The 22,168-nt window shown below is 46.1% G+C and overlaps 1 protein-coding gene across 1 annotated transcript in view; it reads left to right on the top strand.

Annotated features, from left to right (window-relative positions):
- Window positions 1-5,595: 5,595 nt before the first annotated feature.
- Window positions 5,596-22,168, top strand: part of LOC146829106 (acidic mammalian chitinase-like) — a 51,224-nt gene continuing 34,651 nt past the window's right edge. Inside the window, exons 1-5 of the mRNA XM_085607743.1 lie at window positions 5,596-5,634; window positions 11,530-11,559; window positions 16,717-16,918; window positions 17,888-17,944; window positions 18,634-18,799. Coding sequence (XP_085463869.1) covers window positions 5,610-5,634; window positions 11,530-11,559; window positions 16,717-16,918; window positions 17,888-17,944; window positions 18,634-18,799 — 480 coding nt within the window. The 5' untranslated portion in view covers window positions 5,596-5,609. The remainder of the gene's footprint in view (window positions 5,635-11,529; window positions 11,560-16,716; window positions 16,919-17,887; window positions 17,945-18,633; window positions 18,800-22,168) is intronic.

Raw genomic sequence — 22,168 nt, 5'->3', positions numbered from 1 at the left:
GTGCATAAATACATGCTATGCCCTGGTGAGGAAAGAGCCCCTTGAGGGTCTACAGGCTCATTCTATTGGAGCAAAAGCTGCTGCAACAGCATTGACAAGGAGTGTTAGTGTCCTTGACAGGGCATCTGTGCATTCATTCAATAAGCACTATTACCTTGAAAGTCAAGTCTGCAGAGAGGGCAACTTTGCCTGCTATGTGGTGCAGAACGTTTTGGAATGAGACCACGCCCCGAACCCTCCACCTTTTGGGGGCACTGCTCCGGTATCCATAATAAAGGTGAGGAATCTGCAGTTATAGTTATTTGTCGGAAGAACAAGCTACTTCATTTCTGTAATGCTCTTTCCAGTGGATACTCTATCCAACTGCAGGTTTCTCACCATACTCTGTGGAGTGGGAGTGGGCTCCAGTCCGTTTCAGTTAGAAAGGTCCAAAGTTAGCTTCACCACACGGTCATTTCCGATTTGTCATCATTGGCCAACATGTGAGTGCAATTCAAAAACTGACATTAGGGCACCGGGATGCCTCCTATATGTGGCTCTGCAATATGGGCAGTGCAAGGGCATCAAAGGGTCCAACTGTGCCACCTACCAGTAAGCGGGGGCCATTGTTGAAACTGAGAGCTAGTCTGGGGGCTGGGGTTATTCTATAGGAAAGGAATCTGCAGTTAGACAGAGTATTCACCAGAATAACGCTTCCGAAGTTAATTAACTTATTTTTTTCACATATCAGGTCCTGAGAGCTCAGGATCTCTGTAATCTTTAATTAATGTTTACTGTCTCTGAAGGTTACAGATGCACTTTCTGGACACATATTTCTAGCATGTTAACTTGCTTATCTTTTGTTCAAACAGGAGAACGTGCCAGCAGTCCAAGGAAGGATTAGATTACCTGAACCCAGCAGCAATATGAGCTATAGCTGATGCCTACAGGAGTCATCTAACAGGGTCTTGGAGTATGGTTTCCAGCCCTACTAAAGGCAGAGAGTTCACAGAATTGCAACCAGCACTAGATTAATGCGTGAATGCATCTGAATTTACCTTGCATCGGAAAACTCCAACACATGGGAAAGATATCAGCAGATATATCCACCCAGAAAATTTAACTTTGTCTAAATCAGTAGTTCCCAACCTTTTGACTCCTGTGGACCCCCACTGAGTCACTACTGGAAGCCAGGGATCCCTAAGCAATTTGTACGAATTAAATTTCAAACATTAAAACACTGATTAGGAAAAAATACACAAACAAGTGCACACCAAACAAATACTCAAATTGCTAAAGATATTATTATTTTATATTGTTAAAATATGGAAAGTGGGTTTTCGGTGGGGGCTCTCCCCCTAAGAAAATGTATTAATTCTATATTCAATTGTATTAGCTTCTAAAGAATAGCAAATGATGACCTTACAGTGCACCAGGATACGACAATCTTTGTCAGGGCTCTTCAATGACTCCCTCACTATGACCCTCCATCAGTGCCTCTCATCTCTCCTTAGCCCCTCTGTCAGATGTATTTCCTTTGTTTTATAGCACCTCTTATACCAGTGTAGGGTGTGGGAGCACTTTACATCACACACTTACAGAGACAATGAAACTTACATGTGTAAATCAGTGTATAGAAAATGTGAAATAAAGCAAAGGGGACTACAAGATGTAGGATTCACATGTCATCCATTCTTTTAAGAGTGCTTGGTGTGGAGAATCTCACCCTCAGTATTCAGACCATAACACAGTGGTTAGCATTGACTTTAATAATAAGAATATATTTTGACCAAAACAAACCTTTTTTAGCAGCAGCAGGATTTCGAAAGACTGGGGAAAAACATAACTTACTAACTTGTACCATGCAGATTGCATTCACCTCTTTGATGGTAGTTCATAGCTCACTGTGCTAGATTACATATGTAACTTATGATCTGCACAGTAACAACATCATTTATGTGACAAAAGCAGTAACACACTGAGCTATGCACATAAAATACTGTTCTGTAAAATGCATGGAACACAATTTTTGAAGCAGGCATATTAACCATCTGCGCTGCCACAGATGACTAAAAGCTGCCACTAGACAAAACTCCCATTTCCCTCCAGCAGGTACATTCATCACTGGAGTTATCTTGCTTCTTTAATTGTTGCTCAAAAATAACTGGTTATACAACGAAATTTGCAGTGCTTTTAAAACTGTTGCCTGTGGACTCCCTGGGAATGTGTCACGGACCCCTGGGGGTCGCAGACCTCCATTTGGGAACCACTGTCATACAATAGTAGTACTTGTTACTAGGTTTGTTGGAATCGGCCTTAGAAATAATTTTTCGTTCTACACCAGCAGTCCAGGGCATATGAAATTATTACTCACTAAATATCGGTAACTAAATACCCTGGGTGATAAAAGCTCTATCAAGATACATAACTCCTATTTGTTCATCATTAAAGAGGGCAAGTTGACCAAGGGAAATTCTCACACGCAAAAACTATTTTGCTGCCAGGTAACGGGCTGACTTGGCAAGGTACAAGCTGGGCATATTTTAATGGTCTTCTAAGTTTAATGTCAACTGCAAAATCATGGAAGAAGAAAACAAATATTTCAATGCAATGCGGCCATATATGTAAATCAATAATGTCATGTCAATAATTACGGCTTAATTTTAGTACAAACCAGAGAGAAAAAACTGGGCAAACGAGTGGCACTCACCTCCAGGGTCAAGTGGTTGTGATGTGGTTCGAAAGTGAGCCCCTGCTGCACTCTCCAGTGCTGCACCCAAGTTCATCCCCTACCATGATGATCACACTGTACTTTTGCTCCCAGTGTCACCCACCCATACAGGCAGCCATAAAAGGATCGCAGGAGGGCGCCATTACAAACAGGCAGACTTCTAGCTAGATAAAGCTGCTTATGGATTACAATTTGCAAACCTAATTGGTCCTGCCTGTCACTCAGACAGCACTGTTCGGTTCCTGGTCCTATATGTATTTCACCAGCACCCTACAACCCACTTAAATTGGTCATGTAACTGGAAGCAGGTCACAGGTCAAGTGCAGGGCCAGTATAAGTGGCGCTTTAGCGTGCCAACAGCCCTGCAAATCAAAAAAGAGATAGCAAAAAGTATTTTGTCTTTTAGTTCCACCAGGCAGAATTGTTTTGGTGTAGGAAGGGACACCTTCCTGCATAAAAACATTCCTGTGAGGCTTTCTCCTCTTTCTACATATGCTGCAGAATGCAGCACACATAGAAAGAAGAGAAATGAGGAGAAATACATATACTTATCCTTGTTACGCCTCCCCTCAGAAGGCGTAGCATTTTGACGCATTCTCAGGTTTACTATTGTTAGTGAATCTGTGAATGCCCCAAAGGCCATGGATGAATGTGTGGGAATACCCACACTCCACCCATGGAACGCCTTCCAAGGGCAAAGTAATGCCAGGCAGCAACTGGTGCTGCCTTGCGTTACTCCAGTTTTACTATGCCATGCAGACCCATGCAAGGTGGCTCTGCGTGGCATAGTAAATCTCACTGAAGGGCTTGCATTGCCCATGCGTCATCTTTCATAATGCAAAGGCAACGCAAGCCCTTAGTAAATCGGGGATCAGGTTTCCTTTTTCATTTAGGGGAAAACGGTCGGAACAACGTGGGCTCAGCCATGCGTGTTCTGCCAACGCAAGCGTTACCATGCTTGCCTTAACTATGGATATGCGTGGTTAAGGCAGCGCGCGGTCTAGCTGCTGGTGGTCAGAAGCAGGAAGGATCGGCAGAGCCAGAGGACGCGGTGAGGTAAGTGGGGCTGGGTTGTGGAGGGGTGTGGGGGGGTCGTTTGTATGGGTTGGGAGTAGAATTTTGGGCTGGGGGTCGGGTAGTTTACAGGGCTGAGTGTCTCGGGGTTGTTTTTAGGGCTGGGGACAGGTCGGGGGAGATTTTAGGGCATGGGGTAGTTTTTAGGCTTAGGGGAGGATGGAGTAGTTTTTAGGGCTTGGGGTGCAGGGAAGTTTTTAGGGCTGGCGGGGAGGGGATTGGAGGGTTTTTAGGAGGGAGGGGTAGTTTTGTGTGTTAGGGTAGGGGCTTGGGGAGCAGGTCAGGGTCGTTTTTAGGGCTTAGGGGAGGGAGCAGTAGTTTTTAAGACTGGGTGCAGGGAAGTTTTTAGGGCTCGGTGGGTAGGGGATTGTTTATTTGGAGGTAGGGGAGTAGTTTTCGGTGTCAGGGTAGGGGCTTACGGGGCAGGGATTGGGTTAATTTTAAGGGCTTAGAGGAGGGAGCATTTGTTTTTAGGACTGGGTGCAGGGATGTTTTTAGGCCTCGGAGGGTGGGGAATTGGTTTCCAGGAGGAAGGGTGGTACTTTTTGGACTCAAGGAGGGGGCAGGGGACGGGGAGGGGGTAAGACTTACCTGTGAAGTCTTAACCACAGAAATGTCTTTGCCATACATGCCTTAGCAACGCAAAATTCATTGTAAAGGCATGTGTGGTAAAGGCATATGTATGACTAAGACATACGTGGTTGAGACTGCGTGGAACTGGCATGCCTGGTAACGCATGTGTGGTTCCATTACACAACCTTTATTTAGTCCGTGTCCTGGATCTGTGCCTTGACTGATATGATGAGAACATACAAAAAAGGCAAAGTTTCAGTTTATTGATAAGTCTTTTTTATTTGTTTGTGACTCAAGTGATAAGGTAACAACAGCACTCCAAAGTGGTTCCTTTCTATTCTGCAGTCTTTCTTGATAAACCCAAAACATTAATGTTTGTATGTGCATGAGTGTCTATCATTGTGTCTAGGTGTGCATACGCACCAGTATACATATATATAGTTTGTGGATATGCATGTGTGCCAGTAAAGCTGACATGTTGACATGTGTGCGTTGATGCATTTTATAAATGTGTACACTGGAACAAAGTTTCATCAATACTTGAATCTTTTTCGAGATAATCAAAGATTCATCAGCAATGTGAGTAGAGGGAAGAAAATGCGTCCAGGTGCAGATGTTTATATCCGTGTGATAATGGGCCATCATCTACAGTCCTCTAAAAGAATGGGGTATGCAATGATGGTGCCTTATGAGGTGTGGGATATAAGACATGGTCGACCACCTGCAAGCCCCTTTCCCCCTCTGATCACATCGTTGATCAGCAAATGAAGCTGGGAGGTTAGAGGAAAGCAATGGTTGGCGCCTCTCGACACCAGCCTGCCCTGCAGCTCCCCTGCAATATGCATTCTGCCTTCAAAAGGTGCAATGTACCTTGCAGCTGCGCCATCAGAGTAGCTGGTGCTCCGGCAACCCTAATGTCATGGTCAGTGGCCACGTGTGCGTCAAGTCCTGCACGATCTCCCACCTGCACCTCTGTGGTGGCCTTGAGAGCGCTCTCGCAGGGCTTGTTTTTGAGTTGTATAACGCTAAAACTGCACAGCTTTGGTTGACCTTGGCAGATGACGCCATTGGAGGCGTGGCTTTGGAAGTGTGGCATTGGGGGGCCTGTTTGCTCAGAGCATGAGGTGGCGTTATTGGTCGTCAGGGTCTGCCTCCGTGCACAGGTGTGTGGTTCCCACCTGATTACGTCTGTGTGCTGCGGTATAAAAGAGCTGGCAGCTGAGGGGCCCAGTGCGGAACCAGAAGAAGAACGATGGGGAAGATGCTGCTGTGGGCTGGTGAGTGCACTGTCCATTCAAGTACCGCAGGAGACGGCAGGTGTGACCCCAAATGTGATTCTTCACAGTCAGCCCATAGAGACACACAGTGACTGTGGAGAAATGGGCAGCAGTATGGGGAAAGGGCCGATAGGCAGCTGTTGATCTGAGTGTTTATTGTCCCAATGACTAACATAAATATATATATATATTTTAATATATATGTCCGGGTATCAGAGTGCTGTACATATAGTAGTCCAGTCATCAGTACATGGAAAAGGAAAGAGCAAATAAAACGCATGAAGGGAAAAGCCAGGAGCAGAACAAATACCGTGTATACATAGTTAGAGGACAATAACTATTTTAGATACAAATGGTCCACCTTGCTCTTACAGAGCCCACATCTTCTCACTTGTGAGCGACAAATGGAGACGTTTGACGCCAAGGGTACTGGTTTACAGAACTCCACCCGAGACCACATTTACCAGTAGCTTCAGTGTCGAGATGTTTTACAATAAGAGACTTCCTCTTAATCCACTGTATTGCCGTTAGAGCTGCTGGTGGTTAAGGCGCTACATTCAGAAACATAGTCACATGCTCAGCTTTTGAAAGAACCTATATGTGCAATATTTATTCAACAGTTTCCAGTAGCGCGGATGTGCCAAAAAGGCAATAGTCAACTTTAGACAGAAGAACGCGTCACAATGGTGCGATAAACAACACCAAGTAGTGTATAACATAGGCAGCATGACATCAAACACAGGTGAGCAGGAAAAGAGTCGTTTTCAAAGTGCTACTGAAAGAAAGAGGACTGGGAAGGGACGTCATGTTGTCCGGAAGTGAGTCCCAAGAGTTTGTTGCTGCATAGTAATATGCTGATATTTCTTGTTTAAGGCCAATCCACTGCAAGAGAAAATAAACCTGTTCTCCCCCATTGCTTTTCTGTACAATCTTTTGTATCCTCAAGTGAGTGGAGGAAATTCCTCTTTCAACTGTTCAGTTCCGGCCCCTTGGAATGGTGGACTTGATGCTGTTGACCACATGACACACATCCTTATAGGTCTATACTGGCTTCCCTTGCTAGCCTTCTGAAAGAGTAAAATCCACTGCATGAGTTAAATACCATTGACCCTGGCTAATAACCTTCCAATCACACATGGTCAAAGATCAATCGGTGGCCTCAACATCGCCTGAGTCGGAAAAAGGCAGATCAGACCCCCCACCACGAATAGACTGGAGTTGCAGAGAGTTGCTGTGGACTATGGTGCCCTGAGGCAACCACAACTCTCCCACGGTAGCGCCCACATGTGTACCCCCAGTAAATGTTATAAGAACACCATTAGTTCCGGAATGCAGAAGGAGACTGTCTCCTGACCCTATCACAAAATATCCTATGATTCAAACACTGGAGGTAGAATCTTGGGAGACTGAGGATACCTTTTCTTAACCCTGTGGCCAGTCACATGAGGTTGTACTAGGCTCTGAGAAGCCTGGCCACCGCAGTTGTCAGAGTTTAGGGGGCCTTCAAGTTAAGGATCACCTCCAAACACCACTGAAGTTGTGTTCGTTTTGTGGAAGTCTGTAACCGGCCAATAATGGTCGCCCACTTGTACTCACGGTTGGCGGACCTTGCTCAGCCCTTGATCAGCAATGCCCGATAACCCGAAGAAACTGAAGGTTTCAAAATAGATGTTTCCCATTAAATGGCAGTTCAATGCAACTAGTCTCCCAGCCTCTTTCTAGATATTTGATGAGTTTTTGTACATATGAGGTTTAAATGTGCCAGTCGCCTGGGCAGAGGTAAATGTGAGTAATCTTGGTTCCAAATTGAGGCTAAAGAGAAGTACTCTGAACTTGAAATGAATTTCTCCCACCATGAAAGGTAAGTATTTCTAGTGAGGAAACCAGACCAGAATGTGAAAGTATGCTTCCTGCACGCCTGTACCAGAAAACGACGTTCACTACTGTAGATTCTCAAAGATTTAGAATTCTATCCCCATTTTTACTCAGAATCAGGAACACCTTAAACTAGTCCACCAGGGCCTTCTGTGCTACACACAACCTCGAGTAGAAACTCACCCTTCCCTCTGTAGGGCCTGAGTGAGAAGTCGCTCAAGCAATTGATGATGGAGATTCAGGAGCAGAAGGAGCTGCAGATAAACTCTGACCCCTCACTTGGAGGATTCAATGATCCAGAAAAGTGTCAAAGCAAAGAAAAAATATCAGAAACTGAAAAGTGTTGATACATGTTTACAAAACTTAAAGCTGAATTAAGAGATGTAGTCACATCATTTCAGCAGGGAGGAAAAATGAGATGACAGAATGTATGGAGTCACTAAGGATGGAGTTTGGGAGTAGTGAAACCACCCCTTACAGTCTACTTTCTAAGCTCTTGGACCTCACTTACACCTGGTCTTCTGCACGCGCCTAGGAGAGGACTTCCAAGCGTAAAGAGGCGAGGACTTAAGAATGCAATAAAGTACACACTGTACGCACCACACAGAATACTTCCCATACTGCTACAACACACTCCAACTAAACACATAGGGCCCGATTTACAAAGGGCGTCCGCACATGTGGCAGAGGCCCCGCTGTTGTGGCTGGACATCCATACTGTAGTTATCCATTGCGGGGCTCCCGCCATGAGTGCAGCCCCCCCACCACGACTATGGGGCCTCTGCCATGAGTGCACCCCACCCCAAGACTGTGCAGCCTCTGCCATGAGTGCACCCCCTACGACTGCGGGCCTATGCCATCAGTGCGCCCCCTCCACAACTGCGGGTCCTCTGCCATGAGTGCACCCCCTCCATAACTGCGGGGCCTCCGCCATGAGTGCGCCCCCTCCACAACTGCGGGGCCTCCGTCATTCCTCAAATCTCCAGAGGATCCGGGTAATGCGTGCCAAGTGGCTGAGGACTCCTCGATCACACATTTGTCCTCTATTATTACCTCTCATACAGAGGGGTCGGTCAGCCAGCTATTGTCAAATAAACACTCTATAAATTCGCCTCTGTCTTTTAACCTCCAGGACATTAGATTGGCCCTCTCACAGTCCTCTACCAACAGAGCCCCTGGTCCGGACGGCACCCCTGTAGATTTTTTCCAGGAGTACCCTGACCTGTGGGGGCCGGGGCTCACTAGTGTTTTCAATGTAATCGCCAAAGTGGGTCCACCCATATCGTGGAGGACGTTTATTATCGTGCCAATTAATAAAAAAGGAGTCAACGCCCAGCAAAAAAACTATCAGCCAATATCCCTGCTCGATAGCACTGCCAAATTGATGGGCCGTGTTCTACTGAACAGAATTGAGGAATGGGCCACTGACAATAGCATAATGAGCCCGGTACAATACGGGTTTAAAAAGGGGAGTGGCACTCAAGATCAAAACCTCTATGTGACCCTACTAATGGCCAAGTATACCAAGGTAAAGCAGTAGAAATTGCACCTGGTTTTCATGGACCTTTCGGCTGCATAGCCCACCACCACCTTTGGGAAATAATGGCAGAAATGGGTATTGACGACGCGATAACCACATTTATTAGACAGCTTTACTCTTCTGCATCAGCATCTGTGCGCTATGGAAATCAGGATGAGTGCTCCAAGTCATTCCCAATCCTGAGGGGATTGCGCCACGGGTGTGTTCTTGCCCCGTTCCTTTTTTCCATATACACGAATGGGGTAGAAACACCCCTGTTGACCTCCACCCCAGACGTTCCATTAATTAAGAACATGCACACCCCAATTCTGCTATACGCAGCTGATGCTGTCCTGATTGCCCAAACTGGCCGAGCCCTACAACAACTACTGTGTACATATGAAAATTATTTGAACAATTAGGGTTTAAAAACGAATGAGGTGAAGTCCCTTGTCTTAATAATTGGTTGCAGAGAGAGGAGAGCCCCACATTTCTACATAGAAGGTCGTGAACTAGCCCACACAGATACTTTTTCGCATCTTGGGATAACCTTTGAGAGAGAACTTTCTTGGTCCAATATGAACAAAACTAGGCGACTAGCACTAGAGAAAAGTATAATAGCACTCAACTCCTTTACAAAGAAACTGGGTGCGAAGCCCCTTGAGATGATCAAAAAGGTTTACTCTGCCAAGTCAATATCATTGACAACCTACGGAGCAGGAATCTGGGGCTACACCAACACCCATCCTCTCCAGACTATTGAAAATTCCTTCTAGAAGAGACTTATTGGCTTCCCAGTTAGCTGTTCTAACTTTTTAATTCATGTCAAGCTAGATGTACCATATTTAGACTACACAATTAGGTTGGCCCCTATATAGTTGTGGCACTCCATTTGGAGAAGAACTTCAGTAAACCTTACACAGAGACTAATAGAAGACTGTCTCATGGTTATTATACATTAAAAACAGTCTCACCTCCCTTGGTTTAGGTCGAATATTTACATCTCCTTTAAACTGTATTCGAGTATCAAAAAAATAAATAAAAGCACTGTTTCATAACCAAAGGGCTTTGGAGCGTTCAAAACTAAATTCTTCGAAGGCATCTGTAAAATTATATCTAGATTGCCCTATCGAACAATCGACATATTATATTCTTTTGTGAATTCTATAAAGCGTCCCGCAAAAGATTTATCTGGCAGTTAATGCATAAATACCATTTTACTCAATGCCGTCCAGCTTTGTATTTTTTACAATCACTACCCAATGAACTGTATGTTATACTGTGACCTCATATCTACTTCTCTCATGAAAGACTAAGCAGTGGGACCACTCTCTCATCAAGTTACTGTTACTATTTCTTATTGTGAAAGCTGTATCCTATTTTGTTTACTGTATACTATGCATCTTTGTACTTTTATGATCTTAAATTTTTTTGATGTATCGAATAAAGTGATTTGACTGACTAAGTGCGGAGGCCCTTTGTGAATCGATCGCTTTATGTCGCAATAGAGGCACTTACGCACTACACGAATGCTTCGTAACAGAGCTGTAAAGAGAAATTAGATGGCTCTTCCATAAAAATGAAGGAGTGACTTCAGTTAATTTATTTCAGTTGCATTATAAGTCCGTGTGGAAGGTGCATAGGTTACCATGAAATAGAGGAAATAAAAATATGTGTTAGCCTAATGAAATAATGATCCTTGCAATTGTGCAGGTGGTGTTTTTATTTTTAAGAAAAAGGCTAACTGGAATGTTCTTGCTAACACTGTCCCTCGTGCTCTGAGGGCCACATTCAGAGCGCTCTGGTATTTCTGAGGACACAGCACCACGTTAATAATCATACCGCCAGGGGTGGTATTAACGCAGTGCGGTATTGCCTCCATTTCAAGTTCCACACCTTAAAATGAAGTATTATTTAGTTGTAATGCATGGCTTTCCCTGTCCAGAGCTGCCACAGTCATAATATGCCATGGAAGTCCCAGTTCCAGTTTGTGCCCAAGCTGAGATGACAACTGGTGCAGTAAAACTGTCCTCTTCATTCCACTCTACAGCACAGCCTAACTGCACCAGCGGTATTCCCAGTTTGGGCACAAACTGGGATTGGGATTACTGGTCCATTTGCAATCCAATCCGGTCCATTTGTAATGAGGCTCTGAGTCTTTTCATGATTTGGGATCAAACCCCTGTACTCTGAGGAGTTCACCAAAAGGCCCAAATGCAGAACACAAGAAGTGTGAACAGTGGGTGGGTCAGGGAGGGAAGACACAATTTTGGCACCGCCTTCCATGCATATCGCAGCACTGGGCGTGTATCCACTAACCACTGTTGCGCTGGTTGCCACAACCCATGTGGGCATGGTGATGGGAAGCTTGTTGATGTCAGCAGACTCTATGGCTCACCCATGCCCAGGTGAACCCTTGGAGAAATATACATTTTTTCATTTTAACTGACCTGGAACAGATCCTCGGACGAATGCTTAATGGTTTCTCTCCTTTTTAATAGGTTTGGCGCTGCTGCTGCAACTGCAGACAGGTGAGAACAGTTTAATAAACATATATATATATATACACACACAGATACGTAATATATATATAAATACACATGCACGTCCGTCAAAGTGGGAGGGATCTGCGGGGGGTGGTGTGCCCATACTTTTTTATTTTAACCATAACCGTTCCCCTACTTCTCGTGAAAAGATAACCATCCGCGGACGGTTAATGATGACAACTGAGATGCCGCAGCTGGAATGGACAGGAGTGAGTCTCCTGTGCTGTGACGCAGATGGAGAGACAGGCAGCTAAACAATGAACAAGCCTCCTGCCAGGGTGTCTGCTGCCTGAAAGAAATGCAAATATGTGCGATTGGTTAATCTGCAAATGTAAAGGCTGCATGGAAGTCAGTATTGGCTTTAATTGATAAAGTCAGTTGAAGCTAAGTGAGGACAAACATATGATTCCCTTTGAGAGATACGGTAAGGGTGTTAACAGCTGAGCTATGGAGTGTGTGCTTTTACAATACCATAAACCAGCCGCTGTCGGTAGTAGGAGTAACTGCAGGGCGGTGACGTGGGGAGGGGGAGGGGCAGGGTGGGGGGTAGTAAACTATGGATTACGGAGGTTTACAGGTAAATTAACATATAAATTAATAAAACAAATTTCGTTGCGTGCACTGCATCGCATTTGGGGATGCAGTGCACGCAACAAAATTTGTTTTATTAATTTATAAGTTAACTTACCTGTAAACCTCCGCAATCCATAGTTTACTACCCCCCACCCTGCCCCTCCCCCTCCCCACGTCACCGCCCTGCAGTTACTCCTACTACCGACCGCGGCTGCCATAAACATGTTTGAGCTATCTACAGTATGATTGCATATTACTAAAATCTGTAGTTTGCAAGCAATTGTGTTTTTTTCACCTTAAACTGAAATCTTTTTGCGCATGTTGTGGCATCCTTCCTTGGACAGTAATGCAGGGTTACAATAATGACTTCTTCACGGTGCTTTCTGTTACTGACTGGGACATCGTAGAAATAAAAAGACACAAGTTACCCTTCCTCACTGCACCAAACAGCAAAAAAAACTCTCTGTCTCTTTGTTTCTACAAACTGGCATCAATAGTGAGCACATTACCCAATAGAAATATCATAATATAAAAATGTATTTCCCACTGATTTGGTTGACTTGCATTTATTTTTTGTTTAAGGTGTGTGTTATTTTCTATACAGTCACCTGAATGCCACAGGTCAACAAAATTACTTCAGCAGCTGTGCATAGATAAATAAATACATAAATACATGTATTTATACACAGCAGTTGAAGTGAACTGAAACATATATGTATACATATTCAAAAAAGAAGCAGAGGATTCTGGGTAGTTCCAAAGCTTAGTTGAAGAACAGCTCTTGTTTAGAGCACCCACCCTACAACACCAGCAACACTCTGAATCTGCTCACCTCAAATTTCGGTTTTTCTAGCAAAGTCTTTTAGGCAAATACTTTGTCTCTTTATAACTCGACCTGGATGGTACTGTGATAATCCTATGCCTACAAATATTGTTAGAAAAACAGACATTTGAGGTGAGCAGATTCATAGAGTCAGTGGTGTTGGAGGGTGCTGTTAGAAATGGGGTTCTCTAGTTGGCAAGGGCTTGCACCTTTGTCCAAATAGGGACCCTTCTTCCTAGTCAGGATAAGGGAGTTACACCCCTAAAATAACACCTGCTCACCCCCTTGGTAGGTTGGCACGAGCAGTCAGGCTTATCTTAGAGGCAGTGTGTAAAGCATTTGCGCATATCCAACAGTAATACAGTGTAAGCACTACAAAAGGACACCACACCAGTTTAGAAAAATATCCAATATTTTTATATATTTAAGACAAGACCAAAAATGATAAAAATCCACAAAACAGTACTTAAAAACCTACAGTTGTAAAAATACGCTTTAAAAACAGTTCCTTGAATTTGATAGCTCCGTCCGAGGCTATCACGGCGTCGTGATCAAACAAATCCAAACAGTTCTGGCTGACCGCGGCATCGCGAGTCAGCTATGGTGTTGGGGAGACCCGCAAACAGTACCTTTTACAAATGCAGGGCATCGATGACCTCTCGTTGAGCTTCCGAAAACACGGCATCCTCAGGCGTCGGTTCCGGATGTCAGTGCAGGAGTCGTTCGGGCCCTTGAAGTCACACGCGTTGCAGGTCAATCTCCTCTCTGTTGGAGTCAGAAGTGCTGGCGTCGGCAGGCGTTGAGTGCTTCGGTGCGAAGTGCAGCGGTGTGGCGTGCGGTGCCTTTAGGTCGTGGTGTGAGCATCGGCTGGCTGGTGGCATCGGTGAGACCAGAGTCGCGGTGCGAGATGAAGGCGTTGCTCGTCACAGTGCTGGCAGGTCACGGTGCAAGCAGCGGCAGCGGCATTGCTGAAGTGCTGTTGTCGGCTGACAAACTGAAGTCGATGGCACCGGAGTCAGTAGGCCAAGGCTGCAGTGTTGGATGGGGCGGCGGCGTCGAGGATACTAAGGTGTCGTTGTGAAGCGAGGCGGTGCAGAGTGCGGTGCCCACTGGTCACAGTGCGAGCAGCAGCTCGGTGGCGGCATCAGCAGGTGTCGTCTGTGAGACCAGGGTCGCAGTGCGGCAATGCGGCAGTGCCCTCTGCGGTGCCAAGGCATCGTCATGAAGCGAAGTCGGTGCGGAGTGCGGTGCCCACAGGTCGCGGTGCGAGCAGCGGCTCAGTGGCGGCATCAGCAGGCGTCATCGGTGAGGCCAGGGTCACGGTGTGGCGTTGCGGCAGTGCCTTCGGGACATGGAGTCGGCGTTGTAGACGTCGCTGAGCTTTTTTTCTGTTGCAGCACAGAACACACAGTCCCCAGTGCTGAGGGCAGAAGAGCTTGAAGCCTTTGCTGTTCCTGAGACTTCATGAACAGGGGGGCAGGCTCTACCTCAAGCCCTTGGAGAAACTCACAAAGTAGATTGCAGAAAGTTCAGTCCAGTCCTTTCACTGCCCAAGACAGAAGCAGCCACTGCAGGCCAACACAGCAAAGCACACAGCAAAGCAGTAGTTCCTCCTCACAGCTTCTCCAGCTCTTCTTCTAGGCAGTCTTCTTGATCCAAAAGAGTTCTAAAGTTCAGGGGTCTGGGCCCCAATATATATATCCCCAAATCCTTTGATCTTTTAGGCAAAGAGTGTCTGTGCCTGGCCAGAACCAGTTCTGCCTTCTCTTGTGAGACTTCCTGCCAAATGGTGGGGACGGCATTGTCAGAGGCAGACCAGGCCTTTGGGGTGCAAGGAAATCTCCTACCTCTTCCCCCTTTGCAGCCTAGGTCTATTCAGCCCTTTCCTGACCCTACCTAGACTATGTGGAGCCACTCCTGCTCCCCAGACTTCTGTCATCCAAAACCCAGACAGGCAATCCACATTCCAGCAGAGGCACACAGGATGACTGAGCAAGAAAATACCTACTTTCTAAAAGTGGTATTTTCAAACGCAGAATGTAAAAATCACCTTCACTAAAAGATGCATCTTTAGGTTCTAAGTTCAGGCATACTAAACTGTATTTTCCTACCTTGTTCCCAGGGCCCGTTATGTTTATAAGATGTTAAAAATAAACAAACTTCCCATTCTTTCCTATGGGGAACAGGTAGCCTTGCAATAGTGAAAAACGAAATGGGCTGTAATTCACTATCAGGACATGCCACACACACCAGGGCATGTCCTACCTTGCGCATACACTGCACCCTGCCCACAGGGGTACCTTGGGCCTGCCTTAGGGGTGGCTGACATGTAAGAAAAGGGAAGGTTTATGGCCTGGCAAGTGGAGGCAATTGCCAAGTTGACATGGCAGTTACAAACTGCGAGCAGACTCTGCAATGGCAGGTCTGAGTTACCGTTTTAGGGCTACTCACGTGGGTGGCACAATCAGTGCTGCAGGCCCACTAGTAACATTCATTTACAGGCCCTGGCACACTCAGTGCACTTTACTAGGGACTAGCAAGTAAATCAAATACCCAATCATGGAAACACTAATCCATAACACAATTTACCACAGGAGCATTTACACTTTCCCACTGATCAGAGTCAAAACCTTGAGGGCAAAAAGCAAAAACTCTGGGGAAACACGCCAAAAGATGCCAAGTCTAACAGGTGCTCTCTACTGGAGCTGATCTCCACTTAAACTTGGGAACTACCCACAGTTCTCCGCTTCTTTTTTGCGTAATTTATGCAGTACTCTAAGCCTGAAAGGGCATTGTTTTGGTATTGGTCTATCTATCTATCTATCTATCTATCTATCTATCTATCTATCTATCTATCTATCTATCTATCTATCTATCTATCTATCTATCTATCTATCTATCTATCTATCTATCTATCTATCTATCTATCTATCTATCTATCTATCTATCTATCTATCTATCTATCTATCTATCTATCTATCTATCTATCTATCTATCTATCTATCTATCTATCTATCTATCTCAGAAAGTATTTTAGCGAATGAGGAAAGTAGCTCAGTTCAGGGATCAGAAGAGGTTGTGTCAAAGCCTGCATTCGAGACTCCTTACCATCATTTTTTAAAAAAGTTTTTAAACTAATCTTATCAATGACAATTTTATATACAAATGTCTACATTTTGAGTGACCCCCATTAAGCTTGAGTTCCAAGTCAAATGGGCCTAACACTGCCCATGAATGTGGGTGTGCGTGTGTTGGAGAGCTGTATGACCAGCATGGGGTTATACTGTGCAATGACCCCGCAGATGATTGACCAGGATATTCTGTGACTGGCTGATGCCTTAAAAAGGCAGACATGGCCAAGTAATACTGACCCTTCGAGGGCACCAGCCTGTCACAAATCCAGCTGTTTGCTGAATGTGGAGATCAGATCCATGGTTTTGTTAACACTGTGACCTAAGACTGTGCTTCCTCTCCCAAGACAGTGCCCAACTCCAAACTTGTGCTACATCCACTGCTCCCAGAGCTATACTCGCCAGGTGGAAAATGTGAAGATGCACTGAGAGGAGTGTTCTGCTCTGCAGATGCAGTCATTTGTTAGTTTGAAATGACCTGATCCCACCCCCTGCTCAACAGACTTTTCCAATGCATGGACCCCTCTGAAAGCTCCCAGTGTTCACGCTGTCTGGTGCCCCTCCAGTCCTTGGCTTTGCATTTAACCGCAGACTCTGCTTCCTCTCACCCTGTAGTGCCTGCCTACAAACTGGTCTGCTACTTCACCAACTGGTCCCAGTACCGACCGGTGCCAGCCAAGTACATGCCGGCTGACGTGGACCCCTGCCTCTGCACCCACCTGGTCTACGCCTTCGCCACCATGAGCAACCACAAGATCGCGCCCTACGAGTGGAATGACGACGTCCTTTACAAGCAATTCAACAACCTCAAGTCGCAGTCAGTATATACCTCGGAATAACAACCTTCACCCACTTTAAGGGCTCATAAAGCACCTCTTAGTGTAGCATTACCTCTTGAAGTCCCGCAGACTCCATGACATGTCAATAATGGTGGCTGACATTGGGACGCTAGGGAATGGATGATGCAGGTGAAGATAGGGTGGCTGTTCTAAGAGTGGTGAGATCTCCAAGACAGGAAAGAGGGTTGATGGTTTGGGGCCCAAAGTAGTTGTTTTTACAGAATAATGATTCCCTGGTGTGAGACTCCAGCAAAGCCAAAATGGTTATTGGAGCTAGAGACAGTGAGGGGAAGAAAGAAAGAGTGTGTACTCCAAGACTCCAAGGCAATGAGTGCTCCAATGCTTGAGTCTCAGGCTTAGTTATCAAGACAGTGATACCTCTGAGGCTCCCTCCAGTGAGAGAGACTGACCTGGAAAGGATGCAAGAGAATTAGTGCTCAGTGATCAGGCACATCAGACGTTTCCATGACAACCCTGACCCCTATGTGCTTTAAATATATACACCCTCGTGGGAACGACGAAAGCAAGAGAGCACCAGCATATCTGGTGTTATCCAGTGTTGTCTGCCGTTACCACTAACAAACACTGCAGCCTTGCTATAGAAATCCATGTTTAGATATTGTGTGAGCGCGGGCCATGAAAAATGCAGAACCGGGGGAATAACGCCCCTCTGGCCCCCATCTTGTAACATTCCAATATAAGCTATGAAACACTCTCTCTGCCTGAAACACGACTGGTTTGTATAGTTAACATTAATGTATCAAATTATAGTTCTAAAATAAGGCTCCCAAAGGCAGATGCAGGAGCACCTTCCATCAAGAGGTGCAGGGACAGAATCTGAAAGGAAGCAGGAAAAGATGTACAAGAGGGGTACTCGGGCAGGCATCTGACAGCTGTCCATCACTTGCACTACGGTGAACATAACAATGTTATCTTTTTCTTCGCAGCAACTCTAAGCTCGTCAACCTGCTGGCCATCGGGGGATGGAACTTCGGGACACAGAAGTACGAACACTCCAGAATGAGGGTTTTGAAATTTTATTTACAGCTACATATTTTGTTTTATGCAGTTCAGATGCACTTATTACAAAGAATCAAATACTATCTCTCAGTTGCAGCAGGGGAGCCCTCACATGGATGTGTTTTCATTATGTAACCTCCTTTTTCTTGAAATTAGAACTCTTCAACAACATGCCCAACAAATTCACCAATTCGGCATAGCTATCAACTTCATGAGTCTGTAACTAAAGTAAAATCAAAAGGGTGAAATGAATGTGCTTCGAGAATTTTCACATTTTCCCTAAATCCCAAAAAACAATTCTCCATGAAGAGTATTACCACAGTGACACTGAGGGGGCCTGAACTACTAACAGGTGCGAAAGAAACAACCAAAAATAGCAAGAAAATAATAGGGTTAAGTCTCAATCGTGCAATAAATTGAAAATAGCCCACATAGCTCATACGTTCATCCTTTACTGTCAAACATTGATTTTTTTTTAATAGTTTGACAGGTGCAATTATATTTAAATTGAAGTGGGGGTTTTGGTGGGCAGGTCTGGAAGTGGGCCTTTTGGTTTTAATTTGCACTAGGACAATATCAATTGCATCGTGGAATTTCGTAAACCGTACAACAATTTTTATGGATAGCTGTGCCAGGAATAAAGGCGGCTGAAAACTACTCTTTCCGTTCCCAGGTTCACTGAAATGGTCGCGAGCGCTCAAAACCGGAAGATCTTCATTGACTCTGTGATCGATTGGCTGCGTCAGTGGGGCTTTGATGGCATCGACTTGGATTTTGAGTACCCAGGTTCCCGAGGAAGCCCCCCGGAGGACAAGCAGCGCTTCACCGTCCTCTGTCGGGTACGTATGAACGCATCGACCGCCACACTGGTTGTAACTTTGTTATTTTCTTTCTAACAATTTAATACTTTCTTCTTGATATTTTCCTCAATGGGCTCTCCATTTGTGGTAAGAACGCACGCCTCGTTTGCAGCCTGTAAGGAGCCTGAGAGCGTCTTTTAAGTGTTAGTCGATCCTGGTGGACACAAGTCTCCTTTGTCGAAGACCGCTTACAAGTAGAACGTGATCACAGATAAGATGATCCTGCCCTAATATGGCACCTTCCTAACTCCTTCCTGGAGCGGCCTGAGATGTCCTCAGAATGACCTCTCCACAGCCTGCCCTGTGTGCATGCGCATAGAGGTCGTTGTGAATTACCAGAATTTGTCTTCATGGGACTCTGGGAGGGAGCTGATGCACCGCATTCAGTGAGAGGGCCTTCAAGCACCAGGGGACCCCTGGCCCCTAAAGACATTAGTGCAGCTGACCCGCAAGGCATTGGCCTGCTAATGGTGAATTTGAACCTGTCTCTCGCAGTCGGTTACTACTGCCCCAAGTGGTCCAAACTCCGAGGAGGACATTGGGTACCTGAGAGAGAGAGCTTAAGAATGCCACCGGTAGACTGAGTGAGTCTAGGCTGTATGCACACTCACAGCCAAGAACCTATATCAAGATAGATCTCATTACTTTATTCTTAAAATCTTCCATAACGCTGAGGCTCCGTAGCGTCTGGAGGGGGAGGCGGTGATTGGGTAATGGAGGGTGAGGGGTCAGTTATGGAGATACTGAACTGACAAGGAATTCTCGACAAAGCCAGATATTTGGGTTATGGGGTTTTCCTAAAAGGCAGATGGTTTGTGAATTTGTACAAGAAAAGCGAAAGGGAGAGCAGAAATGAGTAAGTATCTTTTATTACAGACAAACATTTCTAGAAGAATGTCTGGTTATGTTGACATTTGCGACAGTTGGTTAGACTGCATCGATTAGAAGAGTTATGGGGGGGTGGTGTGATCAAGCAGGCACGTGCACATCTCATTAGGAATGAAGCCCAATGACACAGCAAAGTATCGTCTAGGGGCTTTCATGGCCCTGGGCTGGGTGAATTCCTCCCTGAACTGCCATAGAGCAGCTCTGTAGAAGAATGAGCACTCCAGCAGTGGGTACTGTCCTACGCTTTGAACCTGGTGCTGTTCTAACCTTCCAAGCCACTTCTCACCCTGGTTTTCCTCATCATGTTTGCAGGGTCCTAATCTTGGAACCAGTCCTTACCTTGGGTTCTCTTTCCCTCTCTGGCTCTTTAAGGCTTGCTTTCCTTATGCCCAGTTAGGTTTGGTGCCCTAGGCTGGATCCTGGCACCCTACTAGGGGCACAGAAAGGCAGGCGTGAAGTGCTGACAGTCGAAGGCTTGTAAGGCATAGCAGCGCAAGCCCTCTACCCCAGGCACCAGCTGCTGGTCGAAAGTCACCTCACGAGCCTCTGCCTCAGTCTCCTCTGCTCCCAGCAAACTCAGGAGTCCCATTGCACAGCTCGCCTGCCCCAGGCCTTTTATCAGTGGCCTGCCCTTGGGGGGAGCACTAAGATCTGGATGTGTGCAGGGGTGACACTGTCCTTCTCACTCTCAGAGAAGCCCCTGTGGAGAAGGGCACTGAATCAATGCAGGGTGACCCGCAGGTTCATGCGGTTAAGTGGGCAGACCAAAGGCCTCAGCCCAGTGCTAGGGAAAAGATGACGCACTCCTCACAAGGTTCTGCTATTTGGCTTTCCCAATGCTGATGTCATACAACAGAGGATAGATAACACCCAAATAAATATTGGCCAAAATGCGTGGAACAGCAAATGTCAGACGCCCACCCCAGCATGCCCACCCTCTCAGTAGGGAGTCAAGAAGGCGGGTCTTCAGCATGATACGCAGTGAAATACCAGTATTTGTAAAGCCCACAGCTACCTCCAAAGTGGTGTTGCGGCGCTGCGGGCCCTCTGGAAGATTAAGCAAGCTATTGCCCAGAGTCACATGGTGGTGGGCTAACCTGCCGCTGGCACCGGGGATCGAACCATGAACCCCGTAGTCACGAGTCAGGCACCCTGGCCGCTGTGCCACACCTCTTTGACAACCTACCTAACTTCATGCTCCACCCAGCAGGGATCCTACTCGAAAGGCAACAAACTTTCCCTCTACTGGCTTCTGATGAACTCTGGATCCTGCTTCTCATCAGGGGGCGTGGCTTCACGGAGACCATTAGGTATACAGCCCTTCAGACACCCACTATGATTACACAATGTACATGCTTCATGGGGTATTTACAGGAGACTACCTGTCCCCTGTAGCTGTCCTACATAGAGTCCCTGAGAGGCAGGGGCTGACCTGCTTTGTAACACATGAAGGGGAACACCCACCACCGGCCTCTGTCTGACTCGCCATTTCTCACCTGCCCGTGATGATGGGTGGCTTTGGAAGTGGTTTACCATTTGCTGCGTGGAGTTTTAGTAGGATCAATAGGAACCGTTTGCGACCTTCATCACAGGTGACATCTGAAATCACCATTATTCGGGTGTTACCTCACTTCAGCAGTCATAAGGCATCATGTGTGACAGCAGCAATCACAAAGCATCACTTGAAACATCAGCAGGCATAGAACATCTTGTGGAACCTCATCTCATCTGTCAGAGAGAGTTGTGTGCTACCTAGGTAGTCATAAGGCAAAGGGTGAGACCCCAGCAATCACAGGGCATTGTATGCAATCCACACAGTCACAGTGCATTGCTTGTGACCTCGGCAGGCACAGGGTATCATGTACAGACTAAGCAGACACAGTGAAATGTGTGTGACCTGAGCATTCGCAGACCATCTCAATAAATCAATCAATCCGTATTTGTAAAGCGCAAACTACTTACCCTTACAGGTCTCAAGGCGCTGGGGGCTGTCGTGGAAATTAAGTGAGCTATTGCCCAGAGTCACTTGGAGCTGAGCTGCCAGTGGAGCTGGGGATCGAACCCTAAACCCTGTGCTCCGGAGTCACCTGCCCTGGCCACTGCACCTCACCTCTCCATCTCAAAGGTGTCACATGGCGAAATGCGTAAACCAAGAAATCACAGTGAATTGTTTGTGACCCAGCAGTCACAAGAGAGATTGTGTGTATCTTCCAGACTCACAATGCATTGTATATGACCTAGGGAGTCTAAAACATCATTGCAACCGAAGCAGCCATAGTACATTGTGTGTGACCTCAGCAGGACATCATGTGCAGTCTACTCAGTCACAGGACACTGCTTGCTACCTCTGCAAAAAGCATCACATATGATCTCAGAAAAGCTGTCACATGGGCTTGCCTTTAAACTAAGCACCTACCTTACACTATTTGTGATCCAGCACTCGCAGGGCATTTGTGCAAC

The sequence above is a fragment of the Triturus cristatus genome, chromosome 5_2 (genome assembly GCF_964204655.1).
Source record: "Triturus cristatus chromosome 5_2, aTriCri1.1, whole genome shotgun sequence".
Lineage (NCBI taxonomy): Eukaryota > Metazoa > Chordata > Amphibia > Caudata > Salamandridae > Triturus > Triturus cristatus.
This window is presented reverse-complemented; position numbering and strand designations above follow the sequence as displayed.